This window comes from Ictidomys tridecemlineatus, chromosome 14 (genome assembly GCF_052094955.1).
Source record: "Ictidomys tridecemlineatus isolate mIctTri1 chromosome 14, mIctTri1.hap1, whole genome shotgun sequence".
Classification (NCBI taxonomy): Eukaryota; Metazoa; Chordata; class Mammalia; order Rodentia; family Sciuridae; genus Ictidomys; species Ictidomys tridecemlineatus.
In genome coordinates, this window is record NC_135490.1 from 67,949,314 (window position 1) to 67,976,090 (window position 26,777).

General features: G+C 33.6%; 1 protein-coding gene and 1 pseudogene across 11 annotated transcripts in view; one reads left to right on the forward strand and one right to left on the reverse strand.

Moving 5' to 3' along the window:
• Hook3 (hook microtubule tethering protein 3) overlaps positions 1–21,844 on the forward strand; it is a 166,811-nt gene extending 144,967 nt beyond the window's left edge. For 8 of the 11 annotated variants that reach the window (XM_078031291.1, XM_078031294.1, XM_078031290.1 and 5 more), the window contains 7 exons: positions 1,919–1,953; positions 3,294–3,376; positions 5,515–5,615; positions 6,524–6,628; positions 6,943–7,014; positions 10,966–11,102; positions 15,010–21,844. In XM_078031291.1, coding sequence (XP_077887417.1) covers positions 1,919–1,953; positions 3,294–3,376; positions 5,515–5,615; positions 6,524–6,628; positions 6,943–7,014; positions 10,966–11,102; positions 15,010–15,037 — 561 coding nt within the window. In that variant the 3' untranslated portion in view covers positions 15,038–21,844. Of the gene's footprint in view, positions 1–42; positions 252–1,918; positions 1,954–3,293; positions 3,377–5,514; positions 5,616–6,523; positions 6,629–6,942; positions 7,015–7,362; positions 11,862–15,009 lie in introns of those variants that run through there. The other 3 variants (XM_078031289.1, XM_005342505.2, XM_078031297.1) reach the window with 3 other exon arrangements.
• Positions 21,845–24,755: 2,911 nt separating this feature from the next.
• LOC101961734 (lupus La protein pseudogene) lies at positions 24,756–26,116 on the reverse strand (annotated as a pseudogene).
• Between the last annotated feature and the right edge of the window lie 661 nt (positions 26,117–26,777).

The window sequence follows — 26,777 nt, forward strand, 5'->3', positions numbered from 1 at the left end:
TTTGCATATTTTTATTATTATTTTTATGTCATTTGTTTTTAGCATGGAAGCAGAAAAGCATTGTTATATCCAGTCATATGGATAATTTGAGCTAGCCACAGTATATAAAACTCCAGAGAACAAGACAGGATGAGGAGAACATAGAAGAAAGAAAAATGTACATTTCTGAAAAAAAATTCATATCTTTTACTTCTGTTCATGAATTACTAAATCGTTCCTTCTATTGGCTGCTGTGTTTGCTTCATACTAATATGTCCTCTCTGTCTCTTGGCATGGTTTCTGCTCAAGGCTATTGTAAGTATGGCTTCCTGTTCATTTCTATATATTGAGCAGTTTTTAGACTTATAACTGTTATTCAACATCATAGTTGATGTTAAAATTTTAAATAAAGGCAATTTTATGCAAAATGCATATACCAATATTACTTGCCTTATATGTTTATATCCTTTATAGTTAAGATACTTACAGGATATCCAGATCTTAAAAGTCAAATCATAGCGAAATCTACCTTTATTTTCCCCCCATCGTTCCTGCTATGGCCATTATTATAATCAATTCATTTATATAAATTATTTTGACACCAGCATCCTAATGCAGTCTGGCCTCCTCCTGCCATACATTTGGATAGTAACAGTCTTCAATTTGGAAAGGTACTTTGCATAGAAGACATGAAAGGAAAGGAGATGCATGGATTTGGGGGTCTTATAGACCTGGATTTTAATTTTGGATCTGTTAATTGAAATCTTCTAAATATTCTTCAGCCTCATTTTCTTCAACTTTAACATGGGGCTAATATTATAATGTTGTGAAATTTACATAAGATAGTTGTATGTGACACACTTTAGTGCAGTGCCTGGTGTATTGACCACTTATTATTTTATTATCTGTTATCTCAGTTCAAATTAGTTTTGCTAGAATCTAATCAAAACATAATTACAAAATTTAAAGTTGAGGTTTTTTAAAAGAATTTAATTTTTATTACTCTTTACTAGAGAGAACAAGTAAAAATCAAAATGCTAATAGGATTGTTGTCTGTGTGTTTGAGGGATGCAGTGATACGAGACATACTGAGAAAAGAAGTGCATTTAGAATGTTCCTAAGTTGTATTAAAATGGACTTGAATAAACAATTATGGTGACCATTATTAAATAATGCAACTGAAAATTGAAGAACTTAGTGTAAGGGATTGTTCTTTCCTCAATGCTACTGTTGATCAATTTGAATAACTTGTTTAATAAGCCTGTATTAATTGGATTTGGCTGAATTAATTATATAATCATTTATCTTGAAATGTTTTATAAAATTCATTATTAATATATAACCTTATTAGTGTTTAATTATGAAACAGTGATTTTTTCGTTGTTTATTTTTAGGTCAATTTTTATCTCCAGCTTTTCAGACGACTTTTTTTTTTTAAAGAGAAGAGAGAGATCTTTAAAAAAAAAATACAGAAGCTGAATTCTCCAACATATTTAAATCTGTACATACTATCATCCTTTATACTTCTCATACCAATGCATAAAATATATGCAGCCTCTGCATATTCACAAGTCAGAAAGTATGGGAATTGATCAGAGACTTCATTGTGGTACAAGGGAAACAATATAACAGATAAAAAGTTATTGGGAAAGATTTTATTATTAAAGTCTTACCTATATATTGAGTCAGTCAGGAATATTAGTAGTCATTTACTTGACTGCAGATAGAGGATTCAGATACAGTTTCTGGGTGTTTATACTTACTGTTATCACATATTGCTTTTCTCTCTCTTTATTAAATAGAATTAAACTGTGGCATATTATGTTTTGAGCTCTCGGTCAAAGAAATTACTGAGGGTTCACTCAAAGTTAGTTACTACTGTTAATTTTTTAAAAATAATTTGTTAAAGTACTACACTAATTTTTATTTTCATTTTCAGTCAGTTCTTCTAAAAAAGAAGCTTGAAGAACATCTGTAAGTATAAATGCTATTGCAATACATTATATTGTGGAACAAAAGTACTTCGTTTGGGGGGATGCAGAAGTTCTAGACAATAGCACAAGTGATCCTTGAAGATACAGAAAATTCTTTTAACACGTTAGTAGTGTTTACAAGTTTATCTCCACCCAGATCCTCAAGTCAAAATAGTGACTGCATTAGAACTGTTTTCACCTATGAGACTTAAGACTTTTATAGTTTCATTTTGATATTTACAATCATCATTTGGAGTATGAGACACTAAATCAAGGGTCAGAACACTTTTCTGTGAATGGCAAGATAGCAATTACCTTAGGCTGTGTAAGTCCTGGTCTCTTGTCATAGCCACTCAGCTATGTGTTTATAACTTGAAAACAGCCATGGATAATACTTAACTAGTGGTTGTGACTGTGCTCCAATAAAACTTCATACATAAAGAGAGGCGGCCAGCTGTGTTCACTCCAAAGGCTGCAGTTTTTACTTCTGAAGTATGACCAGCCAAATATTTCTTTTTAAGTAAATTTTTTGAAGTCTAAAACTTGACATTATATCTAAGTAGGTCTCCTCCCTACCCGCTCTCAAGTACCATAGATAGTACTTGAGTGGTAACACTGAGCTATATTCCCAGCCCCTCCCCCTTTTTACTTTTTTGAAGCTGGCCTAGAACTTGCAATCCTCCTGCCTCAGCCTCCCAAGTCACTGGTATTATAGATGTGCACTACAGCACTTGGCTTCTAAGTAGGACTTTTTAATCTAAAAGAAGAATAAATGTTAAAATATTAACATTTTGTTTCCTCATACAGAAGAAATCTTCATCCAGATTTATCTGAGATTGGCCATGTTAGGGATATTTCATAATATTTCTTATACCGAGAAACAACTTTAATCCTTTCTAACAAAACTCCTTACAAACATTGAATATAGGGTGACCATGAATTGGTAGCCTATTGGAGTATTACAATGTTTCACTATTCTAAACTGGATATCCAGAATGGCAGAGATACTTTTCTACTATGATTAGAAAGAAAGTCTGTTGTCTGGAAATTTAGCTCATGTTACCCCAATTTTGGTTTGTTTTAGTGTGGGATACTGTTAGCAACTGAGATTTGTTAGAAAGTCTAAGAATAGGCAGATTTATAATGACTAGAAGAACAAAAAAATGTTACTTCTCAGCCTTTGTGAGATTGCCTATAATGAGAATTTAGTACTAGATTTTTTTTTTTTAAATTCCTCTTCCTTTATGGCTAAAACTGGAATACCTAATCAGTTCATAAAACTAGTCTTTAAAGCAAATAAACACAAAAACAGTTTATACAGTGTCACATATTTTGTTGCAGAGAGAAGCTTCATGAAGCTAATAATGAATTGCAAAAGAAGAGAGCCATTATTGAAGATCTTGAGCCAAGATTTAACAATAGCTGTGAGTTTTTTCTAATTAACTTCACCCATATACTACCCCAGTGATACTGAGTTTTTATAACTTGTTTCTTTTATAAATAGGCTGTATTACCTATTCTTGCAATTAAATAATTTCCCCTATTTATAGAAAGATTATGTCAACTTTACTTCCTAAATTACTAATTACACTTTTTTCTTTATGATATGTATATTTATTCTAAGTAGTTATTAATGATGTTAGAATGCATTTTGACACATCATACATAAATGGAGTATAGCTTCTCATTTGTCTGGTTGTACATGATGTAGTTACACAGGTCATGTAATCTGTATGCACATAATGTAATAATGTTTGATTAATTCTACTATCATTCCCACCCCCAACTACTTTTGAACTTTTCCTTAACTAAGTATTCTAATGAATATTAGGTAAAGTTGAAAATTTTTATTGAGTGCAGTTGCATGTAAGTTAGCCAAACTTGTGCTTCATTGATATATTTACATATAGATAGCTTGTCTTTATTCTTTTTTTATGGAGATGAGAGGACATTTACTTTTTCTTTTCTTTTTTTGATCTTTTTAAATTTTAATTTGTTACATATGATAGCAGAATGCATTACAATTCATATTACACATATAGAGCACAATTTTTCATATCAATGGTTGTATACAAAGTAGAGTCACTACATTTGTGTCTTCATACATGTACCTAGAGTAATGATGTCCATCTCATTCCACCATCTTTCCTACCCCATGACCCCTCCCTTTCCCTCCCTCCTCTTTGCCATATTAGTTCATCTAATTCTTCCATTCCCTCCCCCCACAAACCACATTGTGAATCAGCATCCTTAAATCAGAAAACATTCAGCATTTGGTTCTTTGCTTTTTTAAAAAAAGTAAAATCATCATATTTATTCTTTCATGTCTGGCTTATTTCATATTATGTTGTCTTCATGTTGTAGCTTGTATCAGAATTAGGCTATTATTACATAGTATGAATATACCAAGTTTTGTTTATTCATTCATCCATCAATGGGCACTTTTTGATTTATGCACTACCATACTGGAGTTCTTGTTTATTTACAAGAAAAGCTTTTTGAAACTAGGAATGGAACCACCATATGACACGGCTATCCCACTCCTTGATGTTTATTCAAAAGAGATAAAATCATGGGGTCGGGGGGAGTGGCTTAGCGGTAGAATGCTTGCCTAGCATGTGTGAGGCCCTGGGTTCGATCCTCAGCACCACATAAAAATAAAGGTATTGTGTACAACTAAAAAATAAATATTAAAAAATTTTTAAAAAGATAAAATCAGCTTATCATAGTGCTATAGCCACATACAGCAGTATAATATATACAATATATGTACATGTATAGCAGTACAATTCACAACAGCCAAATTATGGAATCAGCCCAGATGCCTATCAATAGATTAATGGATTAATAAAATGTGGCATATATACATAATGGAGTTTTACTCAGCCATAAAGAAGAATATGGAAGCTAGAATAAAATGAGGGAAGAAGGTGGGGATGGGGGGATGACCGGATCAAATGTCATAAAGACATAGGGAAAATCAGTTGAGTAGAAGAAGGAGATCAAAGGGGAAGGAGAAGGGATAGGAAAAGGGAGGAAATGTGAAATAAATTTAACAAAATTATTTATATGCATATATAAATATACCACAAGGAATTTCAACTTTAATATATGTAGAAAGCACTAATAAAAAGTAAAGTAATGATTGAAAGATCAGGAGTGTAGAGGAAATTCTAAGCATAGGTGATTTGGTCAAAATGAACCTCACAACTATAGTGTGCTAATAAAAAATAAAAGCATGGCTAGTGTTGTGGCTCAGCAGTAGAGCCCTCGCCTAGCACATACGAGGCCCTGGGTTCAATCCTAAGCACCACATAAAAATAAATAAATAAAATAAAGGTATTGTCCAACTACAACTAAAAAATAAATAAATAAAATCTTTCTGAGATTTATTTATATATGTGTGTACGCACATCTATATATGATATGTGTATGAATTTTTTAAAGAAAATCATGTATAAGCATAGACTAAACAGTTCCTCAAAGTTACTAGTTATTTATCCATTAAAATATTTTTAAAGTTGTTATAATCTAAACTTTTTTCCCACTATCTCATCTGCAGCCTTAAAAATTGAAGAATTACAAGAAGCATTACGGAAGAAAGAAGAGGAAATGAAGCAAATGGAAGAACGATATAAAAAATATTTAGAGAAAGCCAAAAGTGTAAGTACTTTTTGATCATGATTCTCTGAAATCTTCAAATATGGTAAAGTATGCTGACTGGTCGCATAGAGTTATCAGAACAAAATCTTTTATCAAAGAGCCTGACCAAGAAGTAATGATCAAAATATTTCATTCCACAGATTAATTACTAATTATCAAGAAGAAATGTGCCTTATGTAGGAAAGAAATAACAGTCACTATCTTAAACAATTTTCAAAACTAAGAACACATGGTGGGCTGGGGTTGTGGCTTGGTGTGTAAGGTACTGGGTTTGATCCTCAGCACCACATAAAAATAAGTAAAAGGTATTGTGTTCATCCACAACTAAAATATATATATATATTTTATGGATTTTTGTATTTTAAATAAAAAGAACACTTGGTGCTACATCCAATCTTTGGTGCATCCTGATAGTGTATCATTGTCCATAATGTTTAACTAGAACCTAAGCAATCTTCTAGACCTCCAGCATAGAGGAAAGTGGTTATCAAAACAAGCTAAATAACATTACTATTGGGTAAATCTAGAATTGGGGATAAAAGTCAGTGTCATGAAAGACAAAAACATGCAGTGGAGTGTGAGAGACAGATGTTCTGATTTTAAAACCCTGCAGAACTTCCAGGTGCGGTGCAATAATCTTTGGATCCTGGATTGGGAGCAGATGAGTCACTTTTAAGGGACATTTTGGATACAGTATGGAAATGTGTATTGTGATCAACAGTAACAGTCTTATAGAATTGTTAATTTTCTTAGATGATAATACTATTGTGATCATGTAGGATGATATTTTTAATCTAAAGATATGTACATTGAGTATTTAATTTATTTTGATTTTTTTTTAATAGTTGCTTTTTTAGATGTTACAGTCACTTAAAAATTTTACATTTTTCTTTTAATACATTTTGCAGGTTATCCGTACTTTAGATCCTAAACAGAATCAAGGAGCAGCACCAGAAATACAAGCTCTTAAAAATCAACTGCAGGAAAGAGACAGACTATTTCACTCATTGGAGGTAGTCCTGTACTGTGCAATAAAAAGCTGATTTTCAGGGGGTGGGGCTGGGGTTGTGACTCATCAGTAGAGCTCTTGCCTAGCACATGTGGGGCCCTGGGTTCTGTCCTCAGCACCACATATAAATAAACAAAATTAAGGTATTGTGTCCACCTACAACTAAAAAAAATGTATTTATAAAAAAAGAGCTGATTTTTTAAATTATTTTCTGGAAGTGTGCAATTGTGTCTGTGGATTTAGACAATTAATTGTAAGTATTCTATTTATATTGAATTATTTTATATCTTTACATGTTTACCTATGCTTGTGCTTCAGAAAGAATACGAGAAAACGAAGAGTCAAAGAGAGATGGAGGAGAAATGTATTGTCAGTGCCTGGTACAATATGGTAAGAAAATAGCATCTCAGAACATAACTCAAGAGTTTCATGAATATGTAATATTTTTCACAAGCTTTTACCATAGAAGTAATTCTACCAAAATAATCTGAAAGTAATTGCGATGCTAACACACACTAACAACATCATTACTGACCTTAGGATTGAAAAGCAGATATGTTAACCAGCAAAAACTGGGTTAGAACATTTTGAAAACATAATTTTGTCTAGGAAATAGAAAGATAAATGTCAGTTTAATTTCTGTTCATCCAAAGCACTTATTATAGGAAAAGGAATATTAATAATATCTAAACACAGATGCACTAATTCTTGTTTTGTGCTATTTTGGTACCTTTGCAGGATGATGCTTACATTAAGAATAGCTTTTCTCATGGGCTGGGGGTGTGGCTCAAGCGGTAGTGCGCTCGCCTGGCATGCGTGCGGCCCGGGTTCCATCCTCAGCACCGCATACAAACAAAGATGTTGTGTCCGCCGAAAACTAAAAAAATAAAATAAAATAAAATATTTAAAAAAAAAAAAAAAAGAATAGCTTTTCTCAAAGGGCTTAGAGAATGTTCACTGCAGTGCCAGACTCTGAACCACTAAAAGTTTTGAAACTGAATATTACATCACCACATACACATACATACCTTTAACTATATTGCAGAGGAAAAGAAATACTCACCATCATCTGATCTAGATATGAATAGCTATGGGTTTTACAAAATTCAGCACTTTTTCCTACATTTTTTCCCCCAAGTATTTTTGTCTTCCTTTTCTTTTTAAAAGAAGAAATCAGCAACTGAGGAGACTGAGACAGGAAGATCACAAGTTCAAGGCCAGCCTCAGCAACTTAGCAAGGCCCTCTGCACTTACCGAGTCCCTGTCTCAAATTTTTAAAAAGATAAAAATTTTTTTTTTTAATTTTTTTATTGGTTGTTCACAACATTACAAAGCTCTTGACATATCATATTTCATACATTAGATTGAAGTGGGTTATGAACTCCCAATTTTACCCCAAATGCAGATTGCAGAATCACGTCGGTTACACATCCACAAAAAAATTTTTTTTAAAGAGAGAGAATTTTAATATTTATTATTTTTTTAATTATCGGCGGGCACAACATCTTTGTTGGTGTGTGGTGCTGAGGATCGAACCTGGGCCACTTGCATGCCAGGTGAATGTGCTACCGCTTGAGCCACATCCCCAGCCCAAAAAGATAAAATTTTTTGAAAAAGCTGGGAATGTAGCTCAGTGGTAAAGTACCCTGGGCTAAATTCCCAGAACAACAACAACAAAAAAAAAAAGAATACAAATAAATCATTTTGGATTTAGAATATCATTATTAACAAATATAGATTCCTCAAAATGTAAATTTTAAAAAATAATCTAGAAGGGCTGAGGATGTGGCTCAGTGGTTGAGTGGCCTTGGGTTCTATCCCCAGTACCAAAAAATAAAAACAAAAAAAAAAGCTAGGTAGTGGCTCACACCTATAATCTCAGCTATTTGGGAGGCTGAGACAAGAGGATTCCAAGTTCAAGGTCAGGTTGAGAACCCTATCTCAAAATTAAATTAAAAGGGCTAGAGCTGAGCATAATGGCATATGCCTGTAATTCAGCACCCTAGGAAGCTAAGGCAGGAGGATCTCAAATTCAAGGCTAGCCTGAGCAGTTCAGCAAGACTTTTAACAATTTAGCAGGACCCTGTCTCAAAAGAAAAAGAACTGGGAATGTAGCCCATTGGTAAAGTACCCCTGGGTTCAATCCCTGGTACCAAAATAATAACAGTAAAAACAAAAGGTTTAGAAATATAGCTCAGTGGTAGACTGCTTGTGTAAGGCCCTGTGTCCAATCCTCAATATCACAAAAGACAAAAACAATAAGCAGATTCTCTGGGAATTAATCCTAACTTTCACTTTTCTGTCTCTTTGTGTTCTCTGAAACTTAGTTAGTATTCTCAATTTTGTAGCTCTGCACCTCAATGCTCATTATTAATTTCATAATTATAATTGATTTTTGCAACTCCACATGTTGTTTCTTATTGACCCAGATTTATTTAATCTGTGACATGGCACTAAAGAATAGGCCTAGGTTTTTTTTAACTCTTCAGAGAATAAAAGAGAACTCCAAATAGAGTTAACAAAGTTATGTTCAGATATAATAACCAGGAACAGAAAGTCTTGCATCTCAGGCAACTTAAATGGAAATGAAGATGGTTAGTGCTGGTATTAAGTAACTCAATAACTTTGTGATGGATACTGAGGTCTACAATATGTGTGAAGAATTTGAATAAATTGCTTGAAATGTGAAAGTGAAAATTTTAGAGTATTTTAAATAAAGTGTAACTAAGCATATGGAGCCAAAATTAATCAATTAATAGATCTTGTCAATTTTATTCAAATTTTTAAATGCTTTGATTTCAAGTTGAGTTTAAAAATGTGGAGTGTATGTGTGTGTGTGTGTGTGTGTGTGTGTGTGTGTGTGTGTGTGTGTCTCTTTCACTGGGAAAATGTGCTGTATGTTTGGGTATATATCATAGACTAAAATTATATTTAAAATGCAAAGCCACAATCAGCATTTTTCCTAGAAGCTAAACTAGTAATAGGAAAACTTATCTTCTAGTCTTCTGTCTTCTGTGCATTGTTATTTCTTCCTTGTTGTCAAACTACTTATTCCTATCAGTTTTCCTATATCTAATAATTGGTAAGATTAACCAACAGCTCTTTGTTCTTAAGGTTTTTTTGGCTGGGGTTCTTCATTTTGTTATTAGAGTCCTATGCCAGAGGCCTGACTCTGCCAAATGGAAAAAGAATGGTGAAAAATAGGAAAGGAACTTTTTAATCCCAGGAAGATAAGGGAAATATTTCCAGTTCTGTCTTTGGTGGGTACTGACTTGAACTTTTAAACTATATAGACCAAGAGGACCAATAGTATGCATAGTCCACAAGTAGTCTTGGTGAAGTGGTGATCTGATTGATCATTACCTCAGGAGTGGTCAGGTGGGACCTTATTTGTGGCAATAAGAAAGTTGCTGTTATCTGGGGGGATAGTTTGATTCATCACAAGGTGTTTATTAATCATGCCTGTCATTTCTGAAATCCAAGAGGACTTATTCAAAGCAAAGGAGGCAGATGCAAAATGGAGGAAGAGATCCCAAGTTTTTCACATTTGCAGGCCCATGTGAAATGTCCATATTATAGTCAGTTTATAAAAATTATATCAACACTGCTTTTTTCCTATTTTTATTAATGCAGATCTGCCATTAATACAGTAGTACTATTATCATCATTGTTATTATTCCCCATTATGGGAGCATTCTGGAGGTCTCCTCCCTCCTTCTTAAGGTGCTTTGAGCCAGGCGATTGTGCCTTCTCTCTCTCCTCTAAGGTAGTAGGTGATACTTCTGTCTTCAAGAGAGACTCCCTTACTCTTGGTTGAGCCCTCTATCTTGGCTGTCAGGAACTTTTCTTAATTTGTTTTGGGGATACACATCTGCTTTGAAGTGAAGAAAAACAGCTTGGTGGTATGTATAATGCCTAGTGTGCCTTTCCATTTCAAGACATAAGTGCATCTATGTTTTTCCTTTCTATAAAAGCTGTGTGATTTCCATAACCGATGTGAATCAACTGCTTCTAATCAATTGTACTTTTTTTTCTTGGAAAATCACTTTAATTTGAAAGGGATTGAATATGGGGAATGTATTCCAAAAATTTGTCTTCTCTATTGTTTTGGTAATTATAAATTCAGAAAATTAAGCCTTAATTTTTCCAAAAGAAGATTTCTACTTAATTGTCAGAACTAAAATGCCTCTGTGAGATTTTTAATCTATGAGTAAAATTAATATTCCTAATTCTTTATATTGCAATGTAATAAATTCTGCATGATGAAATTTTTTGTGTATGTGAGAGTATATTCCAATATTTTTTCATTGATTATTATGTTTTTTTTTTTTTATGTTATAGGGAATGACTCTGCACAAAAAGGCGGCTGAAGATAGACTAGCTAGTACAGGTTCAGGGCAGTCATTTCTAGCTAGGCAAAGACAAGCAACCAGCACAAGAAGATCTTATCCAGGCCATGTTCAACCAGCCACAGCAAGGTAGAAAAGTCTTATCATTAGAAATAAAAAGCAACCTGCATTGAAAGCATACTTCTGTTACATATAATGACATTTCAGGAAATTCAGCCAGCTTACTTTTTGTTTTTCTTCTAAGTCAATACTTAGTGTTTGTCATTTGAGGACTTTTCCTCTCTTAGATCTTTGTTTTAGTTTCTTTGTCCTTTATTTTGTAGTCTTTTAAGTTCCTTTTAATGTGCCAAAAATTTATAAATGTCCAATTAAAAGTGTTGTATAATAGTGTAATTCTTTTCTTTGTATGAAAATGTCCTCTTCCCCAATGATGTAGGCTTTGTATGAATTAGATTTTCTTCCAATAATTGATATACAATTTATATTCTTTATTGTGCCTATGTGTTACCATGCTTTATAAGAATGTCTTTGTTTAAAGGGAATTAATCTTTTTATGATGTATTAATCTGTTTTCAATTGTTTTCCAAATGCACTTCAAATAACTTGCATATTTACTACACAAAATAGTTGGCAAGTGCACTTTTTGCAAAGACTTATACATTGGCAGAGGTGCTAATCAGATCTTACTTGAGGCACCTGGCAGAATTAAAAGAGAAAAATAAGTTTTCACATTGTTTTATAGGAAATTGAATTTGTTCAAAGATTTGGAGACAATTTTTAAATATGTAAAATTTCATTATTTCCTGCTATCTTGTTTGCTGGCAGAAATGAATGCATTGGTGAGGTTATTTTGGGAGAGATTAACAGAATAAAAGAAATTCAGCAGTATATTATTTTTTTTCTTGCTTTAAAATATTTTAGGATCAGATTCTAACCATTGCTTTACTTTATACTCTCAATTGCTCTCCATATCTAAAAGATTTATTTTTCATATACTTACAAGTAATACGTAGCCTTACCTTCTGGGCAGTTTGTTGACTTGTGCCTCGTTTGTGTTACTTCTTCCTTTATATAAACTCTTATGTTTCTCAATAATTTCTAATACTTAACATCTTAAATACCATTCATTAAGATCAGTAAGTGACTTCTTGTATGTAATATTATCACAGATCTCTTTACATTTTTTCTTAAATCTAACTACTAGTCCAGGAATTTGTTACTGAATAGGTTTTCTTGGATATTTGGTTGCCTCAAAGTGCTTACATTATAAACCACATTTTTTTTTACCTTGATGAATGACTGTCAAGTAATCATTGTAAAGCACTTTTATCTCTGTAAGGTGCTATATAAATGCAAGATAGCATTCATTTGAAAATGAAATGCCTTCTGTTTAACTTTTTCCACATTAACTTGTATAAGTATTTGGTCCCAAATTGTATTTGACTTCCCCTCCAGCCTTTTTTTTTTTTTTTTTTTCACCATAGCACATTTTTTAAAAGCAAAAATTTCTCAAATTAAATCAGGGTTTTTTTGTTTGTTTTCTTTAGACAGGTCACCTAATAGGAGGATATTATTTCATATACTCTGTATTTGGAAGTTCAGGTTTCATTTAATTCTGTGTATCAAGTACAAATAAGAAACATTCAATCAAGTTTGTTAGGACTTCAGAAACTATATTCATGTCTTTAGTTTTTTAACCCTTCCTCTTTTAAAAGAAAGAGGACCTAGCTCAGAAATTATTCTTGAAGAAAGACATTAGGACATATACAGAAACAACACTGTGCATTGTGCAGAAGTGGCTTTTCGTTGTTGTTTTTCACATTATGTTCCTAAGTCTGAACATAGTTGAGTGCTTCTACCTAGGAAGACCATAAAGCAGCAAGAATCAGTAATAATGGAGAGAGCCATGTGAATAGAATGCATTGAGGGATTTCAGTCTAAGCAGCCTGGTTAATGGATCAAGCCCTTATTTTTTTTTAAAAGACAGGGTCTTACTATCTTACCGCGCTGGGCCTCTAACCCCTGGGCTCAAGTAATCCTTCTGCCTCGTCCTCTAAAGTGGCTGATACTACAGGTGTGTGCAGCTGCTAATGTATCAGATTTTGACAACAGAAGATTAAAAACTACTTAAAATGGTTTTTTAACCCTACGTTTATTTCACAAATAACATAAAAATTCAACTTTTTTTTTTTTTTTTTTTGAGGGAGGGTGGTGTTGACTTTTGAACTCAGGAGACTCCTGCCACTAAGCTACATCTCCAGCTGTTTTGTTTTTTATTCTGAGACAGTCTCACTAAGTTGCTTAGGGACTTGCTGAGTTTCTGAGACTCACCTTAAACTTGTGATCCTCCTGCCTCAGCCTCCCATGTCACTGGACTTTACAGGCATATACCACCCCACCCAGCTCAAACACCTTTAAAAACAAATTAGGTCTAGTAAACAGACTGACTTGGAGCCCTTATAGATATGTTAAAATTGCTTTTATAAGTTTATCAACTTTTAATGTATATTATTTCTATAATAAACAAATTAAAAACAAATAGGACATAAACACTAATGTTGGTAATTAAAATTATTGGGCTATTTGCATAACAAAGCAGATGAAAATGAGACCCCAACTACTCATTAAGTGAATTTTATCTGTGAGGTGAGAGCTCTGGTTTCCTACCCACCCACCTACTCAGATATTTTTCTCTAAAGGGGTTGGAAAGGCATCAAACCTTAATTTTACTCCTGATTTTCCTCAGCATCTGTTATAACAGTCTTTTATAAGAAATAGTATCTGAATGTACTTTAGGTTTCAAAAGGCTAATAATAAATATTAACTGTAACAATAACAACCCTTATTTCTTGTCCAGTTTTGGACAGGATCTGGTGTTTCTATTTCTCAAGTCATTATCAATTTCTCAGGGGGTGCATGTTGATGCATGGTGTTTATACATGTTAAGAGACAGTAGGAGGGCACAGTGGTACACAGTTGTAATCCCAGTGACTCAGGATGCTGAGGAAGGAGGATTATGAATTCAAAGCCAGCCTCAGCAACTTAGTGAGACCCTATCACAAATAAAAAAGAAAAGGATTGGGGATATGGCCCAGTGGTTGAGCACTCCTGGGTTCAGTCCCTGGTACAAAAATGAAAGAGAGACATTAGCAGCTTGATCTAGGTATGAGTAATTCTGGGCTTTATTTTCACAAGCTTCTTGTATCCAGTAGCTTTGTGAAACCCCCATGTTTGTGCATAGTAGAGGTCCTCCTGGCATCAGCAGTGCAGGAAGCACTGGGATACTGCATTAGGTTAGTCTGAGCTGTCACCATAGCATCTGAATTCTTAAAAGATCTATTTTCTATGCTCCTTCTAAAAAAACAGAAAGTCAATAAATAAAGAATATTAGCATTTATGCTCCATAGTATGTGTTTGAGAAGTTTATAATAGGAAAAAAATCTAGTAAATGTAATACTTTGATCACATCTGAAATGAGAGTAAATAGTACAGTTGTACGTATTTTAAAAGAATTTTCAAAAACTAGATCTTATCTTTTTACCATTTGTCTAACTACTTGATAATAACCAGAAAAGAAGTCCCTAAATTAAAGACCCAAATTCCAAAATTTATCAAGATTGAATTATTTCTATTAGATATCATAGCCTGAAAAATTGGCTTAATGAGATGTTTAAATTATAATAATGTTGTCTTTTATTTTCTTGAAATTTTATTGTTTGGTTAATATAACTAAAGTTTAATTGTACAAAATTAAGCTAAGTGTTATTCAGTTATAAATATCTATATATTTCATTCTCACAAAGAAATGAAAATCCATGCTGTGCAAATAGATCAGTAGTGAGAGACTGTTAAGTTGAAAGATGAATTAAATTTGAAAAAAGATACATTTTATATATGAGCCACTTTACTCACATTTTTTTCAGTGACAATTTGGTTTAGTCTTGTTAACTAAGTAAACAATGAGAATGACTTTAAAACAAAATCTAAATTTCTAAAAATTCTCTGAACTCTCTACATTTCATCTTTAATTGTCCAGATCTCATATTCCAGGAATGTTACAGTGACATCCAGTTGGAAAAATGTAAGATTGGCCACAGCTGGTGGAAACCCGGCTAGTTTACAGCCATGTGGGCAAGAACATCTTTGAGCAAAGTGAGAGGAAAATTTCTAGTATATTGCTTTTTGCTGAGGGTGTATCATCATTAACATCAACTGTCTTTTGTTGTCTACTCATTAAACTATGGAAGAATATTTTTGAGTTTTTGTTCGTTGGTGGTGCTGAGAGTTAAACCCAGGGCCTTGTGCATGTTAAGCAAATGCTTTAGCATTCATTTGTACTCTATCCTATTTTGACTTTTTATCCTTGCATATAAAGGGAATTTTTTTTTGTCTCAAAAGGTCATCAAACCTTGTGCTTTTTTTTTTCTAATATTTTTTAGTTGTAGTTGGACACAATATCTTTATTTTATTTATTTTTATGTGGTGCTGAGGATCGAACCCGGGGCCTCACATGTGCTAGGCGAGCACTCTACTACTGAGCCACAATCACAGCCCAAACCTTGTACTTCTTAACAGTGAAATTTCTGTGATATCCTAAAGTGAAAAAAATGTACTGAACAAAATATAATGGAATATCAGACAATCTTTGAAAATTATTTTATCATTTTTAAATTTTTTCCTTTTTAAAAGTTAAAAGAAGGGGCTGGGATTGTGGCTCAACAGTAGAGCTCTCTCCTAGCATGTTCGAGGCCCTGGGTTTGATCCTCAGCACTACATAAAAATAAATAAATAAAATAAAGATATTGTGTCCAACTACAACTAAAAAACAAATATTTTTAAAAATAAAAATTAAAGTTAAGAGAGTTTTCCATTCAATAAGCAGTGAAGAAAATCTCTGCCAGGCATGGTGGCTCAGGCCTGTAATACCAGCTACATAGGAGGTAAGGCAAGAGGATCACAAATTCAGGGCCTACCTGGACAATTTAGCAAGATTCTGTCCCAAAATTTAAAATAAGGGGTTGTAATCTGGGGTAGATAGCTTGCCTACATCAATCCTCAGCACCACAAAAATTAAAAATAAAAATACAGATGATCTCTTTTCCTATAGTCCTGTTAAAATGGCAGGTTATTTTAATACTTGGCCAGTCCAATTTCATTACATTTAGAAAGAGGTTTCAGAGTTTATTCTTTATGATAACTTGAGTATCTTTTTTTAAAATACATATTTTTGCACTTGCCAATGGACCTTTATTTTATTTACCTGTGGTGCTGAGGATAGAACCCAGGGCATCAAACATGGCAGGTAAACATTCTGCTACTGAGCCACAACCTCAGCCCTGATTTGAGTATCTATGTCATCAAATTTTTTATATTAGGCTATTCTCAATGTATCTGTCACCTGATTTTTTTACTTTCTATGAGTATTTAAGTAATTGGCATATGTTCCCTTTTGAAAAATTTGAAGATGTTTTATTGCCCTATTTTGTAATGATGATGTTCTAAAGTTTTCAACAAATACTCTTTAGTTCTCAGAAGCATAGAGAACAAAATAATTTGGTACTGACACAGCTAATTTCTACCCCTCTTTATTCCCCCAAAGTATAAAAGTATTCCTATGTAGCATCCTTTTTATAAAATGAAGGACAGCACAAATATGATGGCTTCCATTTCTTATAAATCATTGATTATGTTCTTGGAAGTAAATACTGATTGTTCTTTTTATTAGTTCTTTTTAGTTGTTCATAACATTAGGATTCATTTTTGGCATGATTAAAAAACCATGGAATATAATTTGCTCTAATTCAGTCTTCAGCACTTCTGCTTTTCCTCCCTTTTTCCCTCCCCATTCCCTTCCCTCTATTCTGCTGATCCTTCTGTTATTTACTTGTGTTTTTTTTAATTAGTGCCTTGTGGATGTACATAAAGGTGAGATGCACTGTGTATATTCATATATGTAATAGAAAAGATAAGTCAGATTCACTCCACTGTTCTTCCCTTCTCTCATCCTTCCTCTCTCCCCCTCAATCTCCTTCCTCTACTGCATATATCTTCTGGTTTGATGGAATCTCCCCACCCTTTCTTTCCTTTTTTTTAATTTTCTCCTTATTTTGGACTACATACTAATTATTCTTCAAAAACCTTTCATTAGGGCTGGGGTTGTGGCTCAGTGGTAGAGTGCTGACCTAGCATGCATAAGGCCCTGGGTTTGATCCTCAACACTACATAAAAATGAAATAAAGATATTGTGTCCACCTACAACTAGAAAATAAATATTTTAAAAAACACCTTTCATTAATCCAGTTCACATGTATTGTCTTTATGAATAGAAAAACTCATAAAATCTATATTTAATGTTGTCTTTGAACATGAATATCCTTGGATTTTCCCCCATTGCACTGAATGAATAGAGAAGGGACATTATTTTGAGGAACAAGAGGCATGAACCTAATTATGATAAGTATCTGAGTTTTAGAAATTGTGGGGAGTCCATAAAATGCTTCCTAAGATAGATACGTCACACACATAGATATCAGGAATTACTTGCTGTCTCTTCAGTATTTTTCTGTTGTGTTTTCTCATATATTCTAATGTTCTGTGAAGTTAAGTTTGCATGTAGTATGTATGTGATAATAAAGATAAAACAGAAGTAACAAGATTTTTAAGGAAATCCATTCTAGAAAGTAGAATGGATATTGGGATAAGGAATGGCCCAACTAATAACAAACATCTAGGCAAATAGAAGTACTAATACAGTAAAAATTTACACTATCTTAACAAATGTTCCTGCAGTAATAGTTTACGTAAAATCTGTCTTTATTATGTATTCATTTGATAAAAGTGTAAACAAAAATTAATTTGATTTCTGATCGTCCTTCCCTTCATCAAGTATTAACAAGGCATATAATATATTTTTATTATTCATGGAGGGGGAAATATTTATTCTCATTTTGAGACCATTAAGCCATTACTAAATCTAAGATAGCTCTATTAGATTGTTTTTAAAAAACAGTATAATTTTATGAGATGAGAAAAAGATCTGTGGTGACTGAAATTTATGATCACTTTCCCAACAGTTATCTAGATCTGCCATTGACATTTTTTTCTAGTTTACAAGCCAGAGGTTTAATGTTATGTTCCCCTTAAATTAGACATAGTAGTCCCACAAAAGATGATGCTTAATTAAAATAAAGGCCAAAGTAGACATTTTTTTAAACATTCAAAATGAGCCTTTATATGTCTGATACAAACCCCCATGTTTAAAATCAGGTGTTTAAGGTCTGAGAATAAAGTTCACAGCCTCAAAGTTTTAGGCACATAGGGCAATCAAATCCTGTATTACATCTACTTGGAGCTTAAAAAAAAAAATTAAATAGTCATGAGAACAAACTCAAAGTGAGAAAAAAAAAATACTACCAAAGCATACTGAAGCTTTTGTGTAGACATACAGGAAACTTATGAACAGGCTTTATCACTTTAGAGAACTCTGAATTAACAAAAGAAATTAGTTTAGCAGATGTGTTGTAAAATTAATGAAAACCATGTTTGTTTTTGATGTGTTTGTCAACCTATGGACACTCATTAATGTATATGCATTCTATATTATGTTTATTTTATGTAAGTGTTAGAGACAAGTGTCTTAATATTATTTACTATTATTATGATCATTTATGTATTATTTATACTTTACAGCACTTTACTAATATTAGATAAAATTATTTGCCCTCTTCCCTTCTACTTTTCTGTGACATTTCTGTTAATATCTTAGGAATCTGAAGTTCTAAGTCTCGAAATATGTTTACAGCTGGGTTGGGTTACTAGCATGGATTACTTTTCATATGTCATATTAAAAAGCCTCTTTTATAATAGCCTAAAATCAAATCATCTTAAATGCAAACACACTTGAAACTTTGTTTTCTGGAGTTATATTAATAAAACTAAATAGTCTTCTGGTTAATCAGAAGTACTCCCAGCAGTTTGGGAGCTGAGACAAGAGGATCACAAGTTCAAGGCCAGCCTCAGCAGCCTAATGAAACCTCATCTCAAAACAAAAAATACAAAGGACTAGAAATGTAGCTCAGTGATAAAGCACCCCTAGGTTAATTCCCTAGTACCTCCCCCCCCCAACAAAAAATATATATATACATCTTCCCCCTTTTTCCTCCCACTTTTGTTTATTTGGAGTGGGGGAACTGTCTCCTAATACAAATCTACTTTCTCTCCATAAATTTAATAGTTTTTGCATCATTTCAGATACCCAAAGGCAGGAGAAAAGAAGCCACTTTTTAGGAACTGTCAGTTCAGAGAATCTGAAAAATAGTAGGGGAGAGGTAATGGGAAAAAGCACGTGCTAAAAATCTAAGGATGTTCAGCTGTAACTTGTTTTTTTTAACTTGGCTGTTTTCTCAAGTTCGAATTTGGCAAAATTTTCAGCTTAGTCTATTGAGGGTTTCTTTTAGGAGCCAACTTTTTTAGGACCTTTTCTATTTGGAACATAAATATATTAGTATCCAAATCATAGTCCAAAGTACTGAAATATTTATTACGTAAATATTGATACATGATTACTGCCAAAGAATAGGGAGATTTGCTCATAAGAACATTCAATTTTTTTTGGTCTGGTTTTTAAATGAGATACATGTTTTCTAACAGTCTTGAAAAATCAATACCCCATTATTTTAAGCTATTTTCAATATATTATTTTTCAAAAACATATTCTGAGCACTTTATTTTTCCAAATGAATAATTAAATCATTTCATGAATGATTTCTTAATGTCTTCAGGTTTTTTCACCTTCCTTTGTAAACTGATGCATAGTTGTCCTTCAAGCAGAAACTGATATGAATGCTTTATATTCAAGGAAAAATTGATAAACTTCTTTATATTCTCCTTGTGTTATTTTAAAATCTATATAGATCTAGTAGTTATCAACAGTTTGTTTCTGCCCCTAGGACCATCTCCTTAAATTCCCATTTAACTTTTCCCACTCAAAGGTACATTGAGATTAAAATAATTGTTTTTTTCTTCTTAGCTTCCTGCTCTTATTAACTGGTATTATGAATCAAATTAAGTATTCTTTGTGAAGTAAACATTTACTGTTACAGGATGTAACTTAGCTAATTAAAACACTTTTTAAATATTTATTAGTTTACTTGGCCTGTTACTAAAGTGTTTAATGTAGCTAAAAGTATCTGTTCTGCCATAGCTTTGAATTTTTTAAATGAAAATAAGAGATTTGTTCAATTTTTTTTTTAAGGTGCTGGGAATAAACCCAGGCCTCAAGAGCATGCTAGGTAAGCATTCTCCCAATCATATTTTTTTTGAGTGGGCTTGGTGTTTAGTTAATATCCTGTTAGGGGGCTTGGGATGTGGCTCAAGTAGTAGCGCGCTCACCTAGCATGCATGGGGCACTGGGTTCGATTCTCAGCACCACGTAAAGATATCGCGTCCACCTAATAAATGAATAAATAAATAAATATTTTTTAAAAAAATATCCTGTTAGGAAGTTTTGAGATGCTTTCCTCATTCTTTTTAAAGTTTTGTAATGAGGCAAAATAATTGATCCCATAATGTCAGATTCCAAGCAAGATAAAATTCTTTCTGTAGTTCACATACAGATGATTAAATGGTGTGTTTGTTTTATTTTCTTGGTGGCCTGACTCAGGATGTGTTCTACAAAGACTCATGTTAGTTAAGGGAAATTTTCAATATGCTTGAAATATGGAATAACATTGTAGTATAGATACAGGAAATGACTGTACACAAATGCCAAAAAATGATTTGGGACCTTTTAATTTTTTTTAACAGTAGTCTTATTTTTAAATAGCCTTATTTACTTATGATTCAAATGCACTAAAATGTCACTGCTGTTTACAGGTTCTGTATAATTCATAATGCTTTGAACTCCAGAAAATAATTTCTAGATTTATCTTGTTTTGCAGTTATCATGTTTGACAGTTGTCCACCAAACTGAATTTTTGTTTATCTATGAATGGTAAAACTCAAACATATTAATATTTTGCCTTATTTTGATTAGTAAATTGAATATATAAAAATACTAAAACTTTGGGAATAAAAAGAGGTTTTTTTCCCCCCAGTTGTATTTTTTAAAATGTTTCAGATGAGCTAGAAAACAACTTAGTAAATTGGAGTTGGAGTTGTATTGATTACATTGCCAGCTCTAAAGCCTTATACTCATGTGTTAAGTATTTTTGATTGTTCTATGAATTGTTAGTTTCATATTTAATATTGTAGCTTCCACCTTGCATTTTAGCCTTTGCAAAAAGAGTATTGCTAGGTAAATTCTTAACTTTGGTTAACTATTGAATTTACAATTTCACAATTTTATTCTTTGTCATTATAATCCAAAAACAATGCCTACATAGAAATCTAAATTTCTCATTCCACAAATAAAAGTATAATACAGATTGAATAACGTTGTAATTGTACATAATGATGTCCAAGCATTTCCACCTATTTACCAAGTTTACCAACAGCTTCCTATGTGTTGAAATTGGTGGATTTTCTGAATGTTTTTCTGAGGTGAATGACTTGTTAGAAAGCTTCAGTAAGAAATTTTAACTAAAACAAAACAAAGTCAAAGAAACCATCAGAAGATGGATTTTAGTGTTTTTGAAATCGTATATTTCCTTTTGGTATCACTCATTTTAATTATACAACTGCCAACTTGTTATGGTATTAATTATATGTATGTGTTTATATATATGCATATAATATATGTATATGTATATGGAGAATAAAGTTAAGATTTGGTCAAACTATATTTTCCCATTCAGTACAAAAAATGTTTTCAAGGCTGCAAAAAGTGTACAGTTGTTAAACAAGTTGTAAATAAAGACTTGTATAAAAATTCAGCTTTTTTTTTTCTGCTCTTGGTAAAGTGTCTTATCGATCTAAGGATTATGTCACTGATCTTATTGTAAATCATGAATATTCCTTGAGTTTTTTCCCTAATAACTGTAATAGATTTTGTGTTTAGTCTGCTACTTAATGATCTGAGCTAACTAGCCAGAGTTCTTACCGATAAAAGTTAAACATAGCTTCTTCCCTTTTAGGGTTATGTTAACATGATCAATTTTACCACAGACAGTACAACATTTTTTCATGACAACTTAACTTCACGACTTAAAGTCTTGTTGAAACATCCTATTTAGGTAATAAATACCCTCTTTACTGACTTTGTATACTCTTCTCCATCTCTCTATCCTAAACATTATTGAAATCTGGCATCTTCAATATTATGTAAAGTAGTGGTAGCAGGATGGAAATTGATTACATTTACATTAATAAAACAATGAGCTAAGTAATTCCAAAATGAAGTTAGCATCAAGACAAACTACTATGCATATAGGACACATTTGAATGTGTATTTAATGCCATTTTAATGTTAGAAAAATAAATGTGAGTTTTCTTCACTTCTTATCATAGAAGGTTATTAGCATTTAAAGTTCCCAAATAGAGAGGGATCACCCAGCCAGATGCCTGGTGTGCTTTGAGTACATTTATGCTGCTATTCTAGTTATCGATTACTGTATCACAAACCATTCTGAAATTCAGTGGCTTCCTACAATGATACATTATCTCTCAAAGGCCTGGAGGCAGGCTCAACTCTTTTCTATTCAGGTGTGGTTAAATGATGTCTTGTTACAGGTCAGGGCCTTCTGGTAAACAGACAACATGAAACACCTCTTCCCCCCACCCCTCCCCGCTACTTTCAAACCCATATTTCAAACATGTTGCTTAGAGTAACAGGCATGAGTTTATTGGAAGGGATAGGAAAGGGGAAAGGGAACACTCTCAAGGGAAAGAATGTGTTCTCTGAAAATGGAGAGGTACGGAGTGCCTCTTCTGCCCTCCAGTTTTTTTGTTTCATTTCAGGGCTGAGAGCTAAACTCGGGGCCTTGCATGTGCTAGACAAGCACTCTGCTAATGAGATAAATCCCCAAACCCTGCCTTACAGTTTTATTGGGAGTACCAGGGAAATTTCCAGAGAGTCCCTCCCAGGTTTACCTCTTGACTTTTTGATTGACAGCAGGACAACATCAGACTTTCAAGCCCCCACTGCCATGACCACACTAAATCACTTTGGCCCATGCTGACTGGTTCTAATTGGAATCTGTTCTTGGAGTTTTAGGGTTGGGGGAATTATTCTCATCTCTCTGAGTTCCAAGATCTGGTCTAGGTAAGGGCCACAAAAGTCCACCTCTGCAGGATAACTTGTGTTCCTCTTATCAACACTATTTTGGGCCTATATTTCTCCTGCAGATAACAGGTAGTTTACTGAGGAATGTAACATCCTGTACACTTAAGTCAGCAGGGTTGCAGGTAAATTGCTTCTTTGAGAAGAAAGTGTGTGGAGGTCAACACAGTAGGTTCAGTTTATAATACTATTCCCTTAGCCTTGCATTTCCACCACTAACATTCATCTGTCCCCTGTGAGTCTCAGGCTAAAATCACTGGAGGAAGTACTTGTCTGGCATACCTAAAGGCTGATCAGGCAGCTCTTTGCACAACCTCCTGACAATTAGATTTTCTCACAAGATAAAGTCTTAGGGCTAGTGATGTAGTTAGGTGCCTGAGTGCTCATGTGTATACCCAGGGCTGCAAACGCCTCAAACATGCTGTTTATTGATCCCAAAGAAAGAACTTGGAGGACTCAAAAGAGAGAAGTTTGGAGCGTTTTATTACTTACATGAACCTTATAGCAACAGGCCAGGACAGAAGAGAGAGCTGCACTGTACCTACAAGCAAGGAAAATACACGGGGTAGGTTGCATATCCACTATGCAGATGGATTTCTTCAGATGTTTTATGACACTCTTACTTTACAACCAAGGTCACTCTGCTTTGATTCTCACCTAAAGATTAAAGATAAGAAATGTGGTAAGGAAAGAAATGGACAAGGGGAGCTTACCTAGCATGTTCTGAGATCCTGGATTCCATCCTGTATACTCAAAAAAAAAAAAAAAAAAGAATGTGGGAAAAGGGGAAGAAGTCATCTCATATTAGGCAAATTTATTACTTGCAGCTATCTTCTGCCTCAGCAAAAGTTCTGAGAGACCCAGATGAATGAGTCTAGACTTTTTGTGTGTGTGGTGCTGATTGAACCAAGGGTCTTGTGCATGTGCGGCAGACACTCTACTAACTGAGCTACATATCCAGCCCCATTTTTAGACTTCTTATGACCTACCTTTGAAGTTCCACAAGTTGGTCTAAACTTTTACAAGATAAGATCAAAGGGCTGACAGAATATACTCACACTTTTCAGTGAAGGAATGACCAACTTACCACAGCGACCACTCTGGATGCAAAAGGAAGGGAAATTTCTCATATAAAAACTGTACTTTTGAAGGAAAAATATTTCCCCATTTTCTAATCACTATGCTGAGCACATTCCTTGTGGTATAGAACAATCATGTACATAACCAGCATGAATAAAACCTGTGGTGGGTAACTACATAGAAATCATACTACAAGTTTTTCTTTTCTTTTTTATATAGTATATATTTTATTAGTTTGTACTAGAACATTTTCATATTACAAAGGCAATTAGTGGAAGAATCTTCCTTTTGATATTTGAATCCTCTGAACACAAACAGAACTATATATTAAAAACAACAACAATAACCCTCATTTTGATAATGGAAAAAGAGACAAGTTAAACAACAATTTTTTTTTTTCCTTTTTTACAGGTAGACATTGAAGTGGACCTAATTTGTTTTTCTTTTTAAAACCCTCCAAAGACAAAAAGCAGCTTAAAACCTAACTACAATGAGTTGTGGGGTTGTTTTTTTTTTAATGTATTCAATAAGCTACTGGTCTCCGGCACCATTTTCTGTTGCTTCTTTGTTTCTTCTCTTGCTGTTTTCACTGTTCCTGCAGCACCATTTTCATCATGATCATGATCACTATCAAATTTTGTTTTCTTGCCCTGAAACTGTACTTTTCCTTTAGACCCAGGCTGGGCAGCTTTATTACCCTTTAAATCTGTGACCTTTTTTCCTTTAAATCTGTGACCTTCTGACTTCCATTTTTTTAGGGATTCTTGTTGGCCTTATATGATTTTTTTCAAAGGTGCTTTTCCCATCTCTCCTAGTACTTCCCAAGTCACTTCTTTGTTCCTTAATTGTAACTTAACATTGTGTGCGTCTTTGGCTTTATCCAGTGCTTCCTTGGCTTTTTCTTTTAAGAGAATAATTCCCTCTTTTGCTCCTCTAACAAATTCTATCCATTGTATTTCACCATGATTTGAAAAAGGATGTGCAGATCTTTTCTACAGGTCTGATCATCTAAGTCACCCAAAAATTTCAACAAACATCCGATGTCGTCTTCTAAAGATTTCATTTCAGCATCTTCTGCTAACTTTTGTTTTTCTTCTTGCTCTTGTTTATCTCTTAACTTAGCTTCCACTTTATATTGCTTGCTTGCTTCCTTTTTTTATTTTTTATTTTTGGCAAAGTAATCTTCCTTAAAAAATATTAGCAGATCTGTGTCTTTGAACTTTTGTTCAGGGGTCCCCACAAACTTCTTAGCAGAGTCAATGCTCTCAAACACAGCAAAAAAAAAAAAAAATGCAGGGGTGGGGGTATGGGACCCCAACCACTGAGCCACATCCCCAACCGTATTTTGTATTTTATTTAGAAACAGGGTCTCACTGAGTTGCTCAGCGCCTCCCTGTTGCTGAGTCTAGCTTTGAGCTTGCAGTCCTCCTGTCTCAGCCTCTGGAGCTGCTGGGATTACAGGTGTGCACCACTGTGCATGGCTACACAGCAAATATTGATTCCTTAAATGCTTTGTACAATGTTCTTGTCATCTGAATATTCAGTATTTGACCTTTATTTTCTAGCCACTCTTATGTCAACAAGGGTTGCATCAGTTGGGAAGCCTTAATATAAAATATCTGTTTTTTACACCATTTTTATACTCATTGGTCACTTCTGGGAGAGGTTTGCTTGGCCATATTCTGATCTTAGTTTTGTCTTCACTGATTTCTATAAGTTCTGCCTTAGATTTGCTCAGTACTTCCACTATTACATTAAAATTTGTTGTTAGGTAGTTTTACCTTGATTTGATAACAGATTTGGGCTCCAGAACAGCCATTTTTTCATTATCACCATTTTCAGCCATTGTGGCTACCTTTAAGGTCTCGACCCCCAACACTAATCTCTAGGGTATATAAAGAGCTCAGAAAGCTAAAGTTAAATAAATAAATAAATAACCCAATTTATTTAAGCTAAGGAACTGAACAGACACTTCTCAGAAGATGACATACAATCAACAAATATATGAAAAAATGCTCAACATCTCTAACAATTAGAGAAATGCGAATCAAAACTACTCTTAAGATTTCATCTCACTCCTGTCAGAATGGCAGCTATTAAGAATACAAACAAAGGCTGGGGATGTGGCTCAAGCGGTAGCGTGCTCACCTGGCATGCATGCGGCCTGGGTTCGATCCTCAGCACCACATACAAAGATGTTGTGTCCGCCGAAAACTAAAAAATAAATATTAAAAAAAAATACAAACAACAATAAGTGTTGGCGAGGATGTGGGGAAAAAGGCACATTCACACATTGTTGGTGGGACTGCAAATTGGTACAGCCAATATGGAAAGTGGTATGGAGATTCCTTGGAAAATTGGGAATGGAATCACGTTTTGACCCAGCTATCCCTTTCCTCGGTCTATATCCAAAGGCCTTAAAAACAGCATACTATAGAGACACAGCCATGTTAATGTTTATTGCAGCAGAATTCACAATAGCTAAACTGTGGAACTAACCTAGATGT